At 43.8% G+C, this 21,901-nt stretch overlaps 1 protein-coding gene across 3 annotated transcripts in view; it reads right to left on the reverse strand.

The window, feature by feature from the left end:
* The window catches only part of TTF2 (transcription termination factor 2), a 50,540-nt gene that overhangs the window by 13,312 nt on the left and 15,327 nt on the right, over nucleotides 1-21,901 (reverse strand). For 2 of the 3 annotated variants that reach the window (XR_008715641.1, XM_055584617.1), the window contains exons 5-16: nucleotides 19,922-20,989; nucleotides 19,492-19,606; nucleotides 18,755-18,937; nucleotides 16,930-17,057; nucleotides 14,344-14,425; nucleotides 11,821-11,931; nucleotides 10,100-10,250; nucleotides 8,050-8,155; nucleotides 2,707-2,888; nucleotides 1,844-1,997; nucleotides 1,415-1,506; nucleotides 287-369 (exon numbers count right to left, since the gene is read on the reverse strand). Coding sequence is in view for 2 of the 3 variants with exons in the window: in XM_055584617.1 (XP_055440592.1) it covers nucleotides 287-369; nucleotides 1,415-1,506; nucleotides 1,844-1,997; nucleotides 2,707-2,888; nucleotides 8,050-8,155; nucleotides 10,100-10,250; nucleotides 11,821-11,931; nucleotides 14,344-14,425; nucleotides 16,930-17,057; nucleotides 18,755-18,937; nucleotides 19,492-19,606; nucleotides 19,922-20,989 (2,455 nt within the window). In the remaining variant the exon portion in view is untranslated. The remainder of the gene's footprint in view (nucleotides 1-286; nucleotides 370-1,414; nucleotides 1,507-1,843; nucleotides 1,998-2,706; nucleotides 2,889-8,049; nucleotides 8,156-10,099; nucleotides 10,251-11,820; nucleotides 11,932-14,343; nucleotides 14,426-16,929; nucleotides 17,058-18,754; nucleotides 18,938-19,491; nucleotides 19,607-19,921; nucleotides 20,990-21,901) is intronic. The other variant, XM_055584618.1, reaches the window with a different exon arrangement.

Here is a 21,901-nt window from a genome sequence, read left to right on the forward strand (position 1 = left end):
ACACAATTCTAACTCACTTCTCTACTAATGAAGAAAAACGAAATACTCATTTTCTCTACAGACCTATTGTATTTGCATTTTAATAAAACAGATTTCGGAAATAACTAAAAACAAGTTCACATTACCAGGTCTGGTGCTTGCAGATTATATTTTACTTTAGTCTGAGGTTCCAAGCTAAGGTTAAGTCTCTGCTATCAAGAATTCATGACCCCCCATTTCTGTAAGTTTACCAAACCTGCACCCACATTTTCACGAGTCTCTGTATTTACAAGTGCCCACTGCTCACCTCTATTGAATGGATTCTCAGGGCTTCTTCCAGACTGGTTGCTCCCACTTTCATGTCTTTTTAGATAGTACTGCAGAGCCAACCTGCCTCAGATCGAGAAACAAAATGCACATGCAATGGTCACTAAGACCAAACAGGTTTACCATGGTCACTGCTTAACTGTGATAGTGGCAGGACCTTGAAAAATTATAGAAGTGGACTTGTTGGCCTGCCCTGGTGGTCCAGTGGTTAAGGATCCACCCGCCAATGTAGGGGACATGGGTTCAGTCCCTGCTCTGGGAAGATCCCACATGCAGTGGGGCAACTAAGCCTGTATGCCACAACTACGGAGCCTGCACGCTTTAGCCCGTGAGCCTGTGCTCTGCAACGAGAGACGCCACCGAAATGAGAAGCCAGCGCACCACAAGGAAAGCACCTCCCGACTGCTCCAGCCAGAGAAAGCCTACGTTCAACAACAAAGACCCACCACGGCCAAAAATAAATTCATTTAAAAACAGTGGAAAAGTGGACTTGTTAAATGAAGGCAGGCTCACAGCAAGCACTGGCCAAAGGTAATAAAAATAACTACTGTAAAAGCTAAACCATTTAGAAATGATTAATAAATATTAACAAGCTTATTGATACTATAAAATATTATTACCTTCTATATCAATTTAATATTAAATATGTAACAGTAATATATTATTAGTTAAGATTAATATTAAAATGTTTATTAATAAATATAAGATCTACAAAGAGAAAAAACTTAATCACTTTGGAAGGTTTGATGAACAGCTTCTTAAAAGCTCTGCTGAGAGGCTGGATAACAGGTCAAAGGTCAAACAGATGTACTAAGTTGGCCAATACTTTCCTAATACAGCCCCACAAGGACCAGAAAGGCCTGGTGACAGTGTGCACACCCTAGACCTTCTATACAAGACAGCCAGTGGAGAACAGGTTCACAGTGTACATGAGACGAAGGTGAGCTGGGGGCGAGGTGAGAGAACAAGGGAGCTTTTTTAAAAAGGGACACAGATATTCAGCTTGTCAATAATACCGTAATTGCAGTTAGAAGAACCTTGACTCAATCCCAAGCAAGAAGAAGAATAAAACAACAGCTGTGAGAAGGTGCTTATTCACAGCACATACCTCGATCTTGCAAAAAGGACACTATAAACAGTCTCTTCATCTTCAGAGAGTTTTAAATGGTGCAACTGAAATTTACGGTGGGGCAGCACCACCTGGAAGAGTAAAAGACAAAAGTAGCTGCAATGAAGTTCTACAAATTAACTGAATATTACAGAGCATGTTCCCCAGAGTTGACACTGGAAATCTAGTCAACCCTTGGACGGCAGCTCCCGCCCTCCCCTGAAAGCAGAACGGCTCTAACACACCACAAAACAGGACAGCTATGACCCCGGGGGCAGGACAGCAACTCAAGGGCCTCTGTGTAGGAACACGGGAGACTCAGAAGCTCCTGAGGCAAAGGCCATGGCAGTGCAAGCAGAGTCAAGGCCATGGTCACCCTCCTTCCTGACCCCCCCACATCCACCCAGGGACAAGTGTCAGTGGGGTTACCAAGGGCTTGCCGGTGGAGTCCAGCTGGTCCTTTGTTCTCCTCAGCAAAAGGCTCCTGGTTAAGATATTTAACCGTTCTCCTCCTTTCTTTGAGCCATTGTCTACTTGACTCTTCCACAGCTTAAACTCATCAAATGGAGAACAACGGAGAAATCTTTTTCATTAGAGGACAGAGAACAGGAAAGAAGCATGGGAGGATGGAGGAGAGAGTCAAAGACAGACATAAGATGAAAGGCAAATCAGGTTTTACATGTCATCCCAATCAATGTTAAAAGTCAATTTCATAGCAAAGCTCTGCTAGACAGAGCAAAAGGATCCAAGTCAATAACCACATCATAAAACCACATTATAAAAATGTGCCTTTTCCCATTAAAATGTCTATATCATCACAATATGACATATAACCAATAGCTAGAACTCATTCCTAAAGGTTCAAAGGCTAATACAGAAATTCTATATCCTCTTATGAGCTGACTTAAATAAAAGCAAATATTTAAAAATCAGCATTCTTTTCTGTTTGCTTCAAATAAACTGTAGCCCTGACCTCAGGCCATAGGTTTTAAAGCAAAAGTAGCTCAAAACATTACTAGGTCTGAAGAAAGTAACTTCTGTTTCCTTTAATTTAACTGGTCCTGCATTTTTCCACATAGAAGGACTGCATGTCATAAAAGCCCTGTATCAGCCAGTCAATCAGCAGATTATATTCTCATAAATATTAATTCCCTTGTCCTTTACATGTTGACAGGTTTGTCACCTGCTACACACGCTAATCTGGAGCACACACTGGTGATACAAGATATGAAATAATCAAGAAGGGTTACTGACAGGGCTCACAACTACCTAATCTCAGAGAGTTTACTCACTTCAGCAGTGAATACATGTCCAACAAGTTGTTCTGAATTGGGGTTCCGGTGACAGCCCAACGGGCTTGGGCCTGGAGCTTACACACGGCTATGGAAGTCTGTACCCGGGGATTCTTAACGTTGTGAGCTTCATCCAATATGATTCGAGCCCACACTACTCGAAGCAAAGGTGATGACATGCCCTGGAAAAAACACAAGCGAAATCTAGCAAAAATATATGAAAACATGTGTGTCTTCCAGGAATAAGGGGAAATAAGCAAATTTCAAAGACTCACTCTTATCTTCAAGTTTGAGGACCTAGATCAGGCACATTGAAATAAGGATTAAGCTTAAGAAACCAAGAGCAGAAACTCAATGAGTACAAATAAACAAGTCACTTGACTTCCCCATTGTTGAGCATAAGATGTTTAAGGGTAAAATGTTTCCTCATTTTAGTTTTCTGTATTCTTTTAACCCACTTTCGAGCAATGGCCACAGGTAAGGGATACACTAGCTGTCAAGGCTGCAAAGTCATTCAATCAATAAAATATTTACTCACTTTCCCTAAATTTACAATAGTTCACTAAAAAGTTAAAAGTCTACTTTGTTTCCTTTTTTGGCCATACCACACAGCATGCATGGTCTCAGTTCCCCAATCAGAGATCAAACCCACGCCCCCTGCAGTGGAAGCATGGAGTCTTAACCCCTGGGTCAACAGGAAAATTCCCTGAAAGTCTCCTTTTACATGTAAGATACTAAGCCAGACACAAAGATCATTTCTTCTCTTCAAGGAGTTCACAGTCTAGCGGGGGAGAAAAAAATAAAACAAGCATAAAGATCATTATATACAATGTATATACAGCAAGTCCTACTAGATGATTTAATATAGAACAGTAGGAATGTAGTGGGTCTTGCTCACTGCTGTTTACTTGCATCTGGTACATGGTAGATACTCAGTATTTGCAGAATGAATGGAGTGTTGAGGTATAAGCCAGCAGTAGGTGCCAGGAGATGCATCTGAGCACGGAAGGCAGCAAAGCACTCCATTCAGAGGGAGAATGGCTCAACAACACGACAGAGTGTGGAGGGAAGTACAGTCCTTGGTACAGCTGAGCATGGGGTTGCCCCTGGGAGGGAAGCGGGCAGGTAGGGGACGAGGGACACTCAGGAAGGGCAAGACTGTACAAGGCCTAAAAAATCATTTAAAGGAATGAAGGTTTTAACCTGAAAGCTAAGAGAAACCATTGAGGAATCTGAAAAGTTAATCATCTGCAAGAAGGCAGAGCTGGTCAAGAGATGGGTAAGCACTCTAGTCAGTTCAGTCACTCAGTCCTGTCTGACTCTTTGTGACCCCATGGACTGCAGCACACCAGGCTTCCCTGTCCATCACCAAACTCCCGGAGTTACTCATTCATGTCCATCGAGTCCGTGATGCCATCCAACCATCTCATCCTCTGTCATCCCCTTCTCTTCCTGCCTTCAATCTTTCCCAGGATCAGGGTCTTTTCAAATGAGGCAGTTCTTCACATCAGGTGGCCAAAATATTGAAGTTTCAGCTTCAGCCTCAGTCCTTCCAATGAATATTCAGGACTGATCTCCTTTAGAATGGACTATTTGGATCTCCTTGCAGTCCAAGGGACTCTCAAGAGTCTTCTCCAATACCACAGTTCAAAAGCATCAGTTCTTTGGTGCTCAACTTTCTTTACAGTCCAACTCTCACATCCATACGTGATTACTGGAAAAACCATAGCTTTGACTAGACAGACCTTTGTTGGCAAAGTAATGTCTCTGCTTTTTAATATGCTGTCTAGGTTGGTCACAGCTTTTCTTCCAAGGAGCAAGTATCTTTTAATTTCATGGCTGTAGTCACCATCTGCAGCGATTTTGGAGCCCCAAAAAATAAACTCTGTTTCTGTTGTTTCCCCATCTATTTGCCATGAAGTGATGGGACGAGATACCATGATCTTAGTTTTCTGAATGTTGAGTTTTAAGCCAACTTTTTCACTCTCCTCTTTCACTTTCATCAAGAGACTCTTTAGTTCTTCTTCGCTTTCTGCCATAATGGTAGTGTCATCTGCATACCTGAGGTTATTGGTATTTCTCCCAACAATCTTGATTCCAGATTATGCTTCATCCAGCCCAGCATTTCATATGATGTACTCTACATATATGTTAAATAAGCAGGATGACAATACACAGCCTTGACATACTCCTTTTCCGATTTGGAACCAATCTGTTGTTCCATGTCTGGTTCTAACTGTTGCTTCTTGACCTGCATACAGATTTCTCAGGAGGCAGGTCAGGTGGTCTGGTATTCCCATCTCTTTCAGAATTTTACAGTTTGTTGTGATCCACACAGTTAAAGGCTTTGGCGTAGTCAATTTAGCAGAAGTAGATGTTTTTCTAGAACTCTCTTGCTTTTTTGATGATCCAACGATGTTGGCAATTTGATCTCTGGTTCCTCTGCCTTTTCTAAATCCAGCTTGAACGTCTGGAAGTTTATGGTTCAAGTAGTGTTGAAGCCTGGCTTGGAGGATTTCGAGCATTACTTTTGCTAGCGTGTGAGATGAGTGCAATTGTGCAGTAGTTTGAGCATTCTTTGGCATTGCCTTTCTTTGGGATTGGAATGAAAACTGACCTTTTCCAGTCCTGTGGCCACTGCTGAGTTTTCCAAATTTGCTGGCATATTGAGTACAGCACTTTCACAGCATCATCTTTTAGGATTTGAAATAGCTCAACTGGAATTCCATCACCTCCACTAGCTTTGTTCATAGTGATGTTTCTTAAAGCCCACATGACTTCACATTCCAGGATGTTTGGCTCTAGGTGAGTGATCACACCATCATGGTTATCTGAGTCATGAAGATCTTTTTTGTATAGTTTTTCTGTGTATTCTTGCCACCTCTTCTCAATATCTTCTGCTTCTGTTAGGTCCATACCATTTCTGTCCTTTATTGAGCCCATCTTTGCATGAAATGTTCCCTTGGTATCTCTATTTTCTTGAGGAGATCTCTAGTCTTTCCCATTCTCTTGTTTTCCTCTATTTCTTTGCATTGATCACTGAGGAAGGCTTTCTTATCTGAACTCTGCATTCAAATGGGTATATCTTTCCTTTTCTCCTTTGCCTTTTGCTTCTATTCTTTTCTTAGCTATTTGTAAGGCCTCCTCAGACAACCATGTTGCCTTTTTGCATTTCTTTTTCTTGAGGATGATTTGTACATCCATCCTGTACAGTGTCATGGACCTCCATCCATAGTTCTTCAGGCACTCTATCAGATCTAATCCCTTGAATCTATTTCTCACTTGCACTGTATAATTGTCAGGGATTTGATTTAGGTCATACTTGAATGGTCTAGTGGTTTTCCCTACTTTCTTCAATTTAAGTCTGAATTTTGCAATAAGGAGTTGATGATCTGAGCCACAGTCAGCTCCCAGTCTTGTTTTTGCTGACTGTATAGAGCTTCTCTCTATCTTTGGCTGCAAAGAATATAATCTGATTTCGGTGTTGACCATCTGGTGATGTCCATGTGTAGAGTCGTCTCTTGTGTTGTTGGAAGAGGGTGTTTGCTATGACCAGTGCGTACTCTTGGCAAAACTCTGTTAGCCTTTGCCTTGCTTCATTCTGTACTCAAAGGCCAAATTTGCCTGTTACTCCAGGTATCTCTTGACTTTGTAGTTTTGCATTCCAGTCCCCTATAATGAAAAGGACATCTTTTTTGGGTGTCAGTTCTAGAAGGTCTTGTAGGTCTTCATAGAACTGTTCAACTTCAACTTCTTCAGCATTACCAGTTGGGGCATGCTGCTGCTGCTGCTGCTAAGTCGCTTCGGTCGTGTCCGACTCTGTGCGACCCCATAGACGGCAGGCCACAAGGCTCCGCCATCCCTGGGATTCTCCAGGCAAGAACACTGGAGTGGGTTGCCATTTCCTTCTCTAATGCATGAAAGTGAAAAGTGAAAGTGAAGTCGCTCAGTCATGTCAGACTGGTAGCGACCCCATGGACTGCAACCCACCAGGCTCCTCCATCCATGGGATTTTCCAGGCAAGAGTACTGGAGTGGGGTGCCATTGCCTTCTCCAAGTTGGGGCATAGACTTGGATTATTGTGATATTGAATGGTTTGCCTTGGAAACAAAGATCATTCTGTCGTTTTTGAGATTGCACCCAAGTACTGCATTTCAGACTCCTCTGTTGACCATGATGGCTACTCCATTTCTTCTAAGGGATTCCTGCCCATAGTAGTAGATATAATGGTCATCTGAAGTAAATTCACCCATTCCAGTCCATTTGAGTTCACTGATTCCTAAAATGTCGACATTCAGTCTTGCCATCTCCTGTCTGAGACGAGCCGTGCTGTGTAGTGCTGTACCGTGTAGAGCCATGCCGTGTGGGGCCACCCAAGACAGGTGGGTCATGGTGGAGAGGTCTGACACAATGTGGTCCACTGGAGAAGGGAATGGCAAATCACTTCAGTATTCTTGCCTTGAGAACCCCACGAACAGCATGAAAAGGCAAAATGATAGGATACTGAAAGAGGAACTCCCCAGGTTGGTAGGTGCCCAATATGCTACTGGAGATCAGTGGAGAAATAACTCCAGAAAGAATGAAGGGATGGAGCCAAAGCAAAAACAACACCCAGTTGTGGATGTGACTGGTGATGGAAGCAAGGTCCTATGCTGTAAACAGCAATATTGCATAGGAACCTGGAATGTCAGGTCCGTGAATCAAGCACTCTAGAGATCACCCGAAATACAGGAAGCTGTGAATATTCTATTGCACTAAAGAATAAAAGTGTATGCAAAACAGTAGGTCTTGGAACAACACTGCATTTTCAGGGGGGAAAAGCCCATAAGAGTTATGCAATAAAGCCCCTATATAACTGAGACTAGCCTGGACACAGCAACATTCAGGTTTTTTCCCCTGGTTATTCTTTAGCCTCTGGCTCATTGTAGCCTTTTTCTTTGCAACCCCATTTCCTGGGAGGTGGAGTAAAGGCAGGGAATAATGCCTTAATATCAAAATACTAGTCCTGACACTGAATACAAAACACATCCTGAGAGTACACCCCAAAGACTCTCAAACAAACACTGCAACAAGTGAAGCTTCCCTATATTTACACCATGATCAACACAACTGCAATATAGTCATTATCTCTAAAAAGCAGCAAACTGCATCTCCACCTTCAGCACTGAGGAGGACGCCTACAAAAAAAGAGAAGGGACAGAGGAAAGAACTCTGTTTCCACAGGAGAAGCAGCATGAAAGCTCAGGACCCCAGGAAGGGGACCTTTCCATCTCTGATGCTGTGAAAAGACTCCTATTAATCTGCAGTTCCGACCCTACTTCCCCAGCAGGGTCCACGCCTCACCTCCACACTGGGGTTTGCACCCGGGATCTGTTCGTCATGTTTTGCTGTGGGAATCTCCTTGGCCAGGAGGCTGTAGGTGGTGATCACGATGTCATACCTGGAGAGGCTGCAGATACAACACAAAGCAAAAGGTAAACCATCCAGCATGACTCTGACAAAGCAAGACAGAGTTGATTTCCTTCACAAAAATCCCTCCAGCAGAACTCATTAATTTGTGTCAATTCACACACACACACTCACACACACCCTGAAGAGGTAAATTTTACACACTTGACTTCCTTATCACTTACCACTGGTCATTTTTAGAGACTACTCCCTGTAACTAGAACAGCCCCCCTCTTCCCAGCCAAGTCACAAAGGATCATCTCTGGCTGGGGTCAAATTAAGCTTGATGAGATCTGACAAGAACAGAAAGTTGGGCAGGATTGGAATTTAATATTTCGTTAATTTGACACAGATGATTCTAAAGTCCCAAGGAAGTAAGAAAACTCTGAAGTCCTGTTCATCTTATATCAATGGTGCTTTCTCCCCATTGTTCTGTAATGGATTCATGAAAACCCATTCATCTAGCTTTGATATTTGGGCACAAAAATACATGCTATACACTTTCAGCTCACCTCGCCTATACTCTTTACATGTAAAGATTCTTAATGAAAAGCACAAATCTTTCTCCAAGGAAGCTTAATATTGTGGACCTGAGAGAACTTCAGTAAATACTTCCGATAATGATGACATGCAAATTTGGACAGACAGTGATGCCTACTTGCTGCCTGAGCATCATATAAAGGCGTATGATTGAGAATGATTCCTATTAGTCAGCTAGTGCACTCAGGACACCAAACCCAGTACAATCAAAATGCATATCATGTAAGATGGAACCGACTTCTAAACAAAAATCTATAGTACCCCATGCCAGAGAAGGCGTGCAGGATGGCCACTACTGCCCTGATTCCTTTCGTCTGCTGAAATGACTACCAGTCATGAGAGCTGGTGTGCCCTTAAGACTTAGGGTCATGATTCTGGCAATTCACCCCCGAGAGACTACTGTGTTGTTCTTTAAGAGATAAAATATCCAGTATCAGAGGTTGGGGAGAGAGATTACTTAGACGGAAAAACAACTCAGTTCTTGACTAGATCAGCAAGTATTCAATCTACACCATCATATCATAATTAAAAACAAAAAACAGGTCCTTTAAAACTGAAAGACAAAGAATAGGACTACAATCACCATCTGAGGAAACATTTTCTTTCCTCCTTCCTGGTCATCCCCCTTTAGGAATTCAGTTAGGTTTAATCCTAAACTTTTGAATCTAAACTTCTTAGATGGTTCACATATGAAAAATACAGCCATAAACATTTAACTAGCATATATCCGGAGAAGGCGATGGCACCCCACTCCAGTACTCTTGCCTAGAAAATCCCATGGACAGAGGAGCCTGGTAGGCTGCAGTCCATGGGGTCGCGAAGAGTCAGACACAACTGAGCGACTTCACTTTCACACATTGGAGAAGGAAATGCAACCCACTCCAGTGTTCTTGCCTGGAGAATCCCAGGGACGGGGGAGCCTGGTGGGCTGCCGTCTCTGGGGTCGCACAGAGTCGGACACGACTGAAGCGACTTAGCAGCAGCAGCATGTATCAACTAATCATTAATATTGTATCAAGATGCTCCGTTAAGACTGAGTTGGTTCCATTTACACTAACAGAAAAAGATTGTGAATTTGGAATTAGATATTCAATCAGGAAATAATTGTGACATATCCCTTTTACCAGGGCAACTCCGCTACTGCCTAGCTGATGATTCAGGCATCTCAGGCTAACTTGCATGGCAGCTTGTTGAGAATGGTGACGGGATATAGCTCAGAACACCAGTCCCTCTCAAGATGCATCCCTCAGCACAGGCGAAGGCTGTTTGGCGATGACAGTGCCTGTGGTCTCCACAAATACCATTAGCCTTGATTAAATGAAATACCAGAGCACACAAAGGCCAAGACGACCCTTCAGCCAAGACGCTGGACACCTCGTACTGACGGCAACGTTTCTGCACTTACACTTTTGCATGTTGATTCCGGTTTGGCCCATGATAGAGACAGACTCTTAATCTGTTGTGGCTCACATGTTTCTCCACCTCGTTTTTCCAATGATGGATCAGAGAAGCAGGACAGATGATTAGTGTTCCATGAGAAGTGAACTCAGAGGAGTCTTGAGAGGGGGGAAATAATCAACACCTAGTTACACGCATTAAATAGCTTTAACTTCTTCAAGGCATTACCTCTTTTCCTTGACTGATGTCTATTCATTTAATCAATATTTTTAACAACTGTTGCTCTTATTTCTTCATATAGCTTATACCTTGGAGATACTGCAGGCTGGGATCCAGACCACAGCAATAAAGTGAATATCACAATAAAGAGAGTCACAGAAAACGTTGCGGTTTCCCAGTGCATATGAATATTTATGTTTACACTACATTATAGTCTATTAAGTGTTCAATAGTATAATACTTTTTAGATACTTTTTAAAAAGATACATAGTTTAATTTGAAAATATATATTTATTGCTAGACAGTGCTAACGTCATTTGTAATCTTTTTACTGATGGGGGGTTTGAAGTATTCCAACAATTAGCAAAATGTGGCATGGAGACGGGAAGTGAGGAAATGCTGATGCAACAACAGCCAAAACCTCAGGGCTGACGCAGACCCTCGCCAGTCAAAGCAAAACAGAACGCTACTGTGAAGCGCAGTAAAACGAGGTATGCACGAAGTAGAACAGAAACTGCAAAAAAATAATCTTTTAACTCAAAACAATTATTTCTTTTCCCCTATAAAAGTGGAAGAAAGAGGGGCTACAAAGGGAGAGGAGAGTGGCTAGTACATTACTTCAGTTTAAAAAACCAAAAAACCTCAATGCACTTTCCCAGTGGTGAGAAGACAGAAGCTGGGTCATTTCCTAACTCTTCGTTGATTCATTAGAGGGCAGTATTATTACCTTCCTTTGAAAAGCAAACCTTAATTACATTCATACTGAAGAACAAGTACCAAATCCTCTAGGATAAGCAAACATTACTTCAGAACCAGATGGTGATGGCGTGTTTGTGCCTGTGCCCCTGTGCATCTGCAGTGCGCACAGGTTGCTGCTCCACACAGCGACAGAGGACCCAGCTGCAACAGTGGTCAATGGAGGCCCTGAGAGCAGACGGCCAGTCCTTTGACTATCTAACCAACCGAGAAATGTATTTGTGTACATGCAGTTTACATGTGGTGTCATCTATATGTAATATACAGGACCTTTAAAGTACTTATACAGTTACTACATTTTAAAAGCAGAGATAGAAATAAGAAAAACTCTCTAGAATATGGAAATTTCTGGAATTTCAGAAACATGGAAAACTGTCTACTATGGTGGCTGAAGTCTGAATTTGTTACAGATCTTCCTTCAGAAAATAATATTTTAATTATTTGGGTCTACCCTGTAGTTATGTTCTCAACATTAACAAAAACAATCATTAGGTTTAAACTAACATTTTTAGACTTTTAGCTGCCACCATAAAACTGTTTCTAATCACAGGCCAAGCTAATCTTATATTTAAAGGAAAAAAATGATCACTTCTAGTTAGCATATTCAGTGTCAGAAATGATACTACAGGAAAGTAACAGTTTTCCAAAAAATTAAATATGACCAAAGGCATCCTTTCATGGCTGAAAAACTTCCACTCCCCACTGCCTCACGTGATTTAGGAAGCAGCAGGCTAGCAAGACACTTGGGAATACCATTTTTGGAAAGCCAAGTCAAAGCCGTGCTTTCGTCCTTTTCTTTGCTTTTCTTTTGCGTCAGGATGAGTGCGATCATTGTCAGGGTTTTTCCTAACCCCATATCATCCGCTGGAAAATGAAAACAAAAATAGGAGAGGCAATTACTTTGGGCAAGGAATCAGTTCAACTTCAAGAGATGCGGTCAGGGCAGATACCAGCCTGGACCCTCTGCTGTCTGCACCACTCAGTCACTATGCTTTGCCTCCTCTAATGAACTCTTTGTCTTATTAAAATAAACACTAACTCTTGCCATTTATTTTGCGACCTAGGTCATAGACATTTATTATGACCTCCGTAAAATTTAAATCTTATTATTTAGATCTTATTTGAGTCTCTGTGTTTTATTGTTACTTATCCAATACATTCATTGGTATCTCTCTCAGTTTGATGATGTTGCCTGTGTGTATGCTAGTCTCTCAGTCGTGTCCGACTCTTTGCGACCCCATTGACTGTAGCCCACCAGGCTCCGATGTCCATAGAATTCTCCAGGCAAGAATACTGGAATGGGTTGTCATTCCCTTCTCCAGGGAATCTTCCTGACCCAGGGATCAAACTCAGGTCTCCTACACTGCAGGCAGATTCTTTACCATGTGAGCCACCAGGGAAAGTTCCAGATGTTGCCTAGTCGCCTTATTTATTATCCTGCAAAAGCAAAAAGGTCCCAGTAGGTATATCCTACTACCCAATTTACTACTGCAATTCTGGAGTTAGAGTTAACTCAAGACAGTCCTCACCATCCCCTTAACCATTCATCAGTGAAGGTCATAAATTAGCATTTCTTGGGTACCATCATCGTGCTAGTTGCTGAGCTTATCCAATTTACCATTTACACCCTATAAAATGGTATTATCTTCTTTTTAAAGGTTTTAAATATGCATTCTGACATAAGCAGAAGTAAAATGTCACAACATGGGCTCTGGTTCAAGTTCTGGCTCGGCCACTGAGCAGAAGAGTTACCACAGCAGCTGACTACTCTCCTCTGAAAGGCCAGCTTACAAGGCTGGCTCTCAGCTAGCACGTGGAAACTCATTTCAGCAGGGGTCCCCCCCTTCCCAGACTGGGAAGAGTGGCTCACTGCACCTTAACTGCTTGGACCCACAGTACAGTTTATACTGAATGCCTGCTTTCCCTCTGGGAATCTAGAATTTCAGTACCTGCCAGCCTGAAGCCGCCTATGTGGGTTTTTATCCCACAGTAAAAATCCTGGGTGCCAAGTCTCTAACAAGCTTCCATGGTTGGCAACGTTTTACCTGTGTTTTCATACATTGCTGCTGGGAGATTAAGTACACAGAGTGACTTCACTGGGATAGGACTTGAACCCGGTTTCCCCTAGACTGTGCCCCATGTGCCTTTTTCCCTTGCTGATTTTAATTTATATCAAATCAAAATAACTAAATTATTATTCAGTTTACTGGACTGCAATAAATTACACCCATGAATATGATGCTGGGCAAGACTGACGGTGGCGGGTGACAGAGGATGAGATGGTTGGATGGCACCATCAACTCAATGGACATGAGTCTGGGCAAACTCTGGGAGATGGCGAGGAACAGGGAAGCCTGGAGAGCTGCAGTCCATGGAGGTCACAGAGAGTCGGACACGACTTAGCGACTGAACAGCAACATATGACTATATGCTGTGCATTCTAGCAAATCATCCAACCAGAAGGTGAGCTTGGGGACCAAGACACAGCCACTTACTAGCCGTAGTGGACCTCTGTCACGTTTTCTAGAAGTTGAACACCTTGGAAATTTTTAGTGATGAGGCTCCAAAGCAGAGCCTGGAAAACTTGCTTCCTGCCTCCTCTGTAGCTAAGGCACCAGCAGCAAGATCAGGCTCTACAGAGACTTACACTCACAGCAGACTTTGTTTCAGATGTGAGCAACTTCAGAAGATGAGGGTCCCCATGAAGCCCTCTCAACAGGAAGGGGTGGAGACAGCAACGTGTGGCCCTGGGGAGCGGTGCTTTCCTCTACTGCTCCGAGGCACGGAACAGCCGTATCATTCTCACAGGACATTCCATTGGTAACTTGACTCTGGCCATTGCTCCTAGAAGTCTGGCCTCCAGCTTGGCCCTGCACATCTTCCAAAGATTCTGTGGGCCACCAGAGAATAAACCCTCCCTCTGCTTAATCAGCCAGAGTCAGTCTCTACTGCCTGCAGCCAAGACCTGACTGATCCTATGGCAGTGTACTCTGGAGCACGTAACTTAATCTTCCTGACTGATGCTATGGCTGTGTACTCTGGAGCATGCAGCTTAAGCTTCCTGACCGATCTTATGGCTGTGTACTTTGGAGCTCATGGCTTAAAGTTTCCTGACTGATCCTATGGCTGTGTACTCCAGAGCATGTGGCTTAAGCTTCCCACACTACAGTTTCCTCATCTGTCAAACAGGGTGTTAGAGTAGCTACCCACAACAGTTGTTGAGAGGACTGAACAAAGCAATGTATCTGTGGGCTCTTATCCTAATGCGAGACTCACCCAAAATTCCTCCTCGTGGCTTCTGGCTTTCCCGCCATAGCAGCCAGGCTAATGCCTGCTTCTGGTGTGGCAGCAAAGAGATCTGACAAAGGTAATAACCGAAAGTTAGGTACCGATTTCTGACGAGAGGCTATGCTAGAGCCTGGCCACATGGACTCCCTCCTCCACTCGTTTATTTTCTGTAAGTGACCCTCCCAATCTTCTGGTTGTCAGATAAGCCGCTTCTTTCACCTTGAAGTCCTGGACTCCACTCTCTCACTGAGGGCCACATGTGCTGGCCTGCACAGAACAGGTATCATTCATGCCGACTGCCCAGCCTGTCTATCAACGGCTGCCTCTGTCCCTCTCAAGTGACTGCTGCTTTGTCTGCTTCATCAATCCAAGTCAAGATCTCTGAGTAATCACCCTACTTCCACCAGCCGTTCTGCTGGCTCTTCCTCGTTATCTCTTCAGTGTGACTCTCCTCTCTGTGGGCAATGTCTCAGTCTTCAGTGCTAGTCATAAATTGATGGCCCTTTAACTGGGGGCCTCCCTGCTAGTCTTCCCTTCATCCAGTTTATCTGGAATTCTGTGATATAAATAACTTTCTTAAAACATCCCTGCTCAAATTTCTACGGTGATTCCATAACATCTCTTAAGCTGTGCTATGATTAGTCATGTCCAACTCTTTGCGACTCCATGGACTGTAGCCCGCCAGGCTCCACTGTCCATGGGGATTCTCCAGGCAAGAATACTGAACTGGGTTGCTATGCCCTCCTCCAGGGGACCTTCCCAATCCAGGGATCGAACCCAGGTCTCCCACATTGCTGGCAGATTCTTTACCATCTGAGCCACCAGGGAAGCCCAAGTATACTGGAGTGGTTAGCCTATCCCTTCTTCAGGGGAATTTTCTGACCCAGGAATCAAACTGGGGTCTCCAGCATTGCAGGTGGATTCTTTACCAGCTAAGCTACTAGGGAAGCCCTCTCTTATGCTGCTGCTGCTGCTGCTGCTGCTACTAAGTCGCTTCAGTCGTGTCCGACTCTGTGCGACCCCAGAGACGACGGCAGCCCACCAGGCTCCCCCATCCCTAGGATTCTCCAGGCAAGAACACTGGAGTGGGTTGCCATTTCCTTCTCTAAAGCATGAAAGTGAAAAGTGAAAGTGAAGTCACTCAGTCGTGTCCGACTCTTCGCAACCCCATGGACTGTAGCCTGCCAGGCTCCTCCATCCATGGGATTTTCCAGGCAAGAGTACTGGAGTGGGTTGCCATTGCCTTCCCCTCTCTTATGTTATCCTAGTCTAAATTCCTCCACCAATGCTAGGCTCCATAGCAAGAGACTCTTTGTGCTAAGTTACACCACCTGCTGCTCCGAGCTCAGGGGCTGTTCTTACCTGATCATCACTTACTAATATCAATATCTTATCTTCCCTCCGACCACCACTCCCTCTCACTAGAGTGTTTGGTTTCTACCCTATCTAAAGGCTTGCAGTTTCTTTAAGGCACAAATAATACTGCTGACCTAGAAAAACTTTTCCTTTGTTTCAAATGCCTTTGTACTTTGCATATACTTCACAGTATGTGACAATACACATTTTCTGTCTTACAATGATTGTCTAATCATCTTACATTGATTGTACATGCATTTTCACTCCAACTAGTTCATTAAAAGCAGCAATTCTTCTGCATCCCTGTGGCACCTATTAAAGCTCAATAAATGAAAAATGCATCTGTTACTGCTACAGACATATAACGTAATGATGTTAAGGAAAAAAAAAGTGTTTTTTATTTTAACTGCTAAACAGAAAAAAACACCATAAGGGAAACCACTTGAGTATGATTTGTAGAAAAGATATGTCAGAATGGCTCTCTGGGACGTCCCTGGTGACAAAGTGGAAAAGAACTCACTTGCCAATGCAGTGGACACAGTTTTAATCCCTGGTCCAGGAAGATTCCACATGCCGTGGAGCAACTAACCCCAGCACCACAACTCCTGAAGCCCACACCCTGGAGCCCACGCTCCACAACAGAAGAAGCCATCTCAATGAGACGCCTGTGCGCCTCAAGGAAGAGGAGCACACCCTCGCCGCATGCAACCAGAGAAAGCTCATGTGCAGCAACAAAGACCCAGAGCAACCAAAACTGCTGCTGCTGCTGCTAAGTCACTTCAGTCGTGTCCGACTCTGTGTGACCCCATAAACGGCAGCCCACCAGGCTCCTCTATCCCTGGGATTCTCCAGGCAAGAACACTGGAGTGGGTTGCCATTTCCTTCTCCAATGCATGAAAGTGAAAAGTCAAAGTGAAGTCACTCAGTCGTCTCTGACTCTTAGCGACGCGATGGACTGCAGCCTACCAGGCTCCTCCATCCATGGGATTTTCCAGGCAAGAGTACTGGAGTGGGGTGCCATTGCCTTCTCTGAACCAAAACTAAAAACACATAAATAAAATTTTAAAATAGTAAATTAAAAAAGAAACCAAAAGGGACTATTTAAAGAAAAACGAAGAATGGCACTCTGGTAGGCACTTTCCCAATGGTTGGGCCCCCTCCTCGTGGGTACTAGGGCATTATCCAGGATACTCTGGCCTGCGGGCCTTCCCAGCTCACCTTCAGCCCAGCTGGATCCTCTGCCATGGCGGTCTCCCCAGGACAAGACTCAAGAGATCGATGCAGCTCATCAATGGCTTCACTTGTGATCTTCCACACTGCGTGAAGGCCATTCTGGCTCACAGCGCCTGCAGACAAATTGAGGTTGTGAGTATTATGTCCTGACCAGAGCTGCAAAAAGGCAATTCATTATTTGCCAGATGATGGATCTGTATGGGCTAAAAAGTCTTGCCTCCAGATTCTCCTAGCCACTCTGGCTCCTTTAGCCTCATTCTCTGTATGTCTGTCTTTTAAAGTTCACATTAACAAGTGCTCTAATAAAGTCTAATAAAGGACAAAGTAATAGAAAGTATAAGATAATCTATAATATTTTTTTTTTTTTTCAGCTTTGAAGAGGTGGCAGAGAAAACAATACCATGAGAATTTTTGGAAAAAAAGACCCCTGGGGCTGGATTCCAAGAAGAAAAGCCAGCAATAGAAGAGACCGAGCTACAGGAAGTTGTCAAACTTCAGGCAGAGAGCCCTAAATATGCACATCCCAAGATGCCTGCTCTGCACGGGGATACTTCAGTGCTGGAGACCACTCATTCTATTAATACACAGAGAACTTCTACTGAGGTTAGGTAATAAATACAAGCACCTTAGCTGGTTGCAAATTTAGGGATGAAGTACCCAAATAAGAGACTTCTAAATGAATAAAAATTAATTATCCACTTAAATGTTAAAATGTTTTTACATGAAAATCTATTTTAATGGGATTCCTTCCTAAACATATTACATAACTTCTTACCTTAATAATCCACCTTAATTTCTCTAGGCAACTCCATCACCATGGTGATGACTGAATGATGCTGTCATGCAGCAGTGTTCTTCAGTCTGGCATAGCTTAAGCATGCCACTGGACTAAATATGTTTTCTTTTTTGTTTCAGTGGAAGTAGTTAATTCACAACACTGTGTTAGTTTTAAGTGTACAGCAAAGTGACTCAGTTATATGTATTTTTTATATATATTCTTTTCCATGATAGGTTATTATAAGATATCCCAGTGCTATACAGTAGATTCTTGCAGATTATCTATTTTACCTATATAAGTACATTTTCTCTGTGCCCTTTTAGAGGGATCCTTGTGTCACATGGCACCTTGTCTATCCCTTACCCTCTTCTGACTACTCCTTTTCAACTTTTCTCCCCTCTCTCCGGTTTTCTTTTTTCTCTCCTTTCCTTTCCACATCCTGAGCAGTTCTCAGGAGAAAACTGGCTTTTGCTTTTCTCATCGCTGTCAGCCCACCCAAGTTCCTGTGTCCTGGTCAGTAAACCATATGATCATATTACATAGCTGAGGCTCTCGTGGGGATCCTTCTCCTGCAGCTGCTTCAGAATTCATTGCTGTCTGTAGCGTTCAGGTTGGAAACGCTCATTTAAATAGGGTGGTGCTGCTCTCTGTGGGTTTACTGGTCATGGTCACATACTCCCCTGCTCTGCCTCAGCACACACACAGGACTACAAACATATCCCCTGGTTTGCCTTCCTCGTCATGACGTGAGCTTGAGTTTTCACTCACAAACATTTAGTAGATGACTCCCACATGCTGGCCACCAAGCTGGTTGATTAAGGGCCATGAACAAGGCCAATGAACAGGGCAGACACAGTCTCTGCTCTCAAGAAGATCTAAATTGCACTGTGCAAAAACTCAGCTGCGCACCACCAGCTTTATTACCCACCACAGAACGGCTTCTCCCTTCTCAGGGACACAGAGGCAGCTATGAGGCCGCGCTTCACTTGTAGCTGTAGCTATTCCCCCCAGGGCCAGGCCCTCGGATCTCACCTCCACAGCACTGGCCAGACCCTCCGGCAGCTTCCTGGTGGGCAGCCTTCAGTCCTCGAGAACCCAGAGGCCAGAGATCCTGACCCTGCAGGGGTTTGGGAGGCACCAAGTGGGGAGGGTCAGTGGTCTCTTTGGTGAAGTTACTCTGCTGAGGTTCTTGAGTGTTACTCTTCTCCTTAGTGTCTGCTCAAAACACAGGGAAGAACAGATTACACTTCAGGAAAGTGAAGGAATTCTATGAGCGAGGTGAGGTCAAGAGGGTGGGATCACCATGAGCAGGGGAAGGCTTCCTAGAGAGTGTAGAATTTAAAACGCTTCTTAAACAATGGGAAAAGACTTGAGTCCACAGGAAATAGGAGGAAATTTTTATCAATCACAGATGCAACTTAAAAGGAAGCTCTGAAACAGACAACGAGATGGGCAGGTGAATGCATCAACCTATTCTTTTAATGTCAGGGATTGTTCCTCAGATTTTTTTTAGAATTTAAGTATTTACTGAATTTGTTACATTGCTCCTCTTTTTAGGTTTTGGGTTTTTTGGGGGGTGTGGGGCCACGTGGCATCTGGGATCTCGTCTCCCCTATCAGGGACTGAACCTGCACCCCCTGCATTGGAAGGCGAAGTCCTGACCACTGGGCAGCGAAGGAAGTTCCCCAACCTCTTCTTCATCAAAATGGCTCTTGAATATCTTGTGAAGTTCATGCAAACCCCGAGTTCAGGGGCAGAACCCCTTTTACCTTGCTCTGGGGAGAGGGCCAGGGCACTGAGTGCTTCCTCCAGCTCCTGAATTTGCTTGAGCAACTTCTGACCCTTGTCTGGAAGAGCCTGGATGTTCACCGATGCCAGTGTGCTCTGGAAAACAGATCCTATAAAATGGGTCACTCGCTCCTCTCGAGGTGTCAGAGGTAGTTTCAGATTAAAGCAGCCTAGAAAGCTAAAACTGTGACATTAGTCTTTTAGCCATATGTGTGAAAACCAGAACCTTTCTTCTTTCTAAACCCAGCTGATTTACCAATCCTGAACATATAAACACAGCAAAAGGCAGAAACTAAACATCCACCTGTGAGACCTTCCTTACATGAATATATTTCACTTGTTCGTGGCGTACCTTACCTGCTCACAGCAAGCAATGCTGCGACCTTATAAACAAACACAGGTAGTAGTTACCTTCTTTTGTTTCAGTTGTGTTGTGAGGAACACACGTTGGGCTGTTGGGTGTGAAGGTTCTCCCTTCTTGGAAACACCCGAGGCAGAAGAAACTTTGCTTTGCACACTCTGACCAGGGAGTTTAAGGTTCTTCTTCTCCTGTGTGTCTGGAGGCAAGTCAGAGAGTAAAGGGCTCCTTGGCTTAGACGAAACAAAAACAACGTCATCGTCCTCACTGTCACCACCGCTTGTTACGTCATCGTCCTCACTGTCACCACCGCTTGTTACGTCATCGTCCTCACTGTCACCTCTGCTTCTGTCCGCGTCTTGCCCCTCTCCTGCGGGACGCCCTGTGGCCAGTGGTGCAGGCTGAGCAGCTGGTTCCTTTGGAGCAGGCATGTCTCGGGTCTCCGACTGAGCCTGAAAATGGCCCTGGAGCAGACTCTTTTGGAGGGTCTGTGTGCTTGGGTCATTCCCTGTCTTTGTTTCTCTAGCCTCCCAGCTCTTACGGTGCTCCTTGTTGAGGTGCTCCTCTTTCAGGGGCTGGCTTATTGAGTGTTGACTGTGAACAATTTGAGGCAAAGGCTTAGTTTCCTCTTCTGTCAGAGGTTCTGATTCTTTCTGGACAGAATGACTCTCACTATCTGACTTCACCTGAAATGCAGATGGTTCTCTGAGCACATTTCCACAGACCTGTTTGGATTTCATCTCTAAAAGGTTTCTTTTGTGCATCCCTTCTATCTCCTTTGCTTCACACTGAAACTCTGTCTTCTCCCTTTGCTGCTTGTCTTGAACTGCAGATTGTTTTTTCTTTACTCCCAGGCCAGATGAGAGCTCCTTCTCCGTCCAGCACTTAGATTCTGACTTCTGTTCCTTCTTTTGATCCAGGAGTGGATCTCCCTTTTCTCTTTGCTTCTTATCAGCTGTTTTTTCCTCATCTTCACCTTTGATGAACTGTTTCCAGATGGATGGTTCTTGATTCTTATCAAGTACCTTGAATGGGTTTCTCTGGTGGCTGGAAGGATAATGAGATGGCTCAGAGGCAAGCTGAGACTTACTGGCTCCAGAATGTTCTTTAGAATTAGGATCCTAAAAGACAAAGGAAATAATCTAATCTTAATATAAAATATGAATGCAACCTTCACACCTAGAAGGCCTTTCTTTAGAGGAAATGGAAACACAGTAAAAGCAGTCCAATTTTTCTAAATGTTCCTGGGATCATTCTTTGCTCTAGAAAGGACTGCCAAACTCGTTTCTATTTTTTTACTTTTTTTATTTCTTAACAGTACTTAAGTATTCATTAAGTATTCATTTTTTAACAGTACTTTCAATGCTTGGTTCCTTCTCTGTCCGTGATCACTGCTTTTATAGGTCTCAAGGAAAAGCAGTGTCCAGGTCAAACTTTTAATAATAGCAATAGCCCCAATGTGTATTTTTCATGAAAACGACTCTCTCAAGATGAACTTTTCCCCAAGCCTAAACAGCTCTGATTTTGGCTTTAGGATGGTTTCACAGTGCAAATCTAGGGCCTTACGTCCAAGCTATCCCTCTACAAGTCTCAAGACCTCCCTCAGTCTAGTTCCTCATGTAGTAGACATCTGCAGGGTCTCTCCTAGTTCTTACATTCCAGAAGCTTATGAATTACACCCAGTTTAAATAAACATCAACTAGATATCAGTCTATAAAAACATGTTGGGACTTCCCTGGTGGCTGGTGGCTAAGCCTTCATGCTCCCAGTGCAGGGGGTCTGGGTTCAGTCTCTGGTCAGTGAACCAGATCCCACGTGTCATAACCAAAGACCCTATATGCTGCAACTAAGATAAGAGTAGCCAAATAAATAAACATTAAAAAAAAAAAAATCCTGATGTTAGTCAAGTAAATTTAAATGTTTTCCCTAAATAGGAGAATGCTAACTATAGAATGGGCTTCCCTGGTGGTTCAGATGGTAAAGCATCTGCCTGCAAGGCAGGAGACCTGGGTTCGATCCCTGGGTGGGGAAGA

This window comes from Bubalus kerabau, chromosome 6 (assembly GCF_029407905.1).
Source record: "Bubalus kerabau isolate K-KA32 ecotype Philippines breed swamp buffalo chromosome 6, PCC_UOA_SB_1v2, whole genome shotgun sequence".
In the NCBI taxonomy this organism is placed as follows: Eukaryota; Metazoa; Chordata; class Mammalia; order Artiodactyla; family Bovidae; genus Bubalus; species Bubalus kerabau.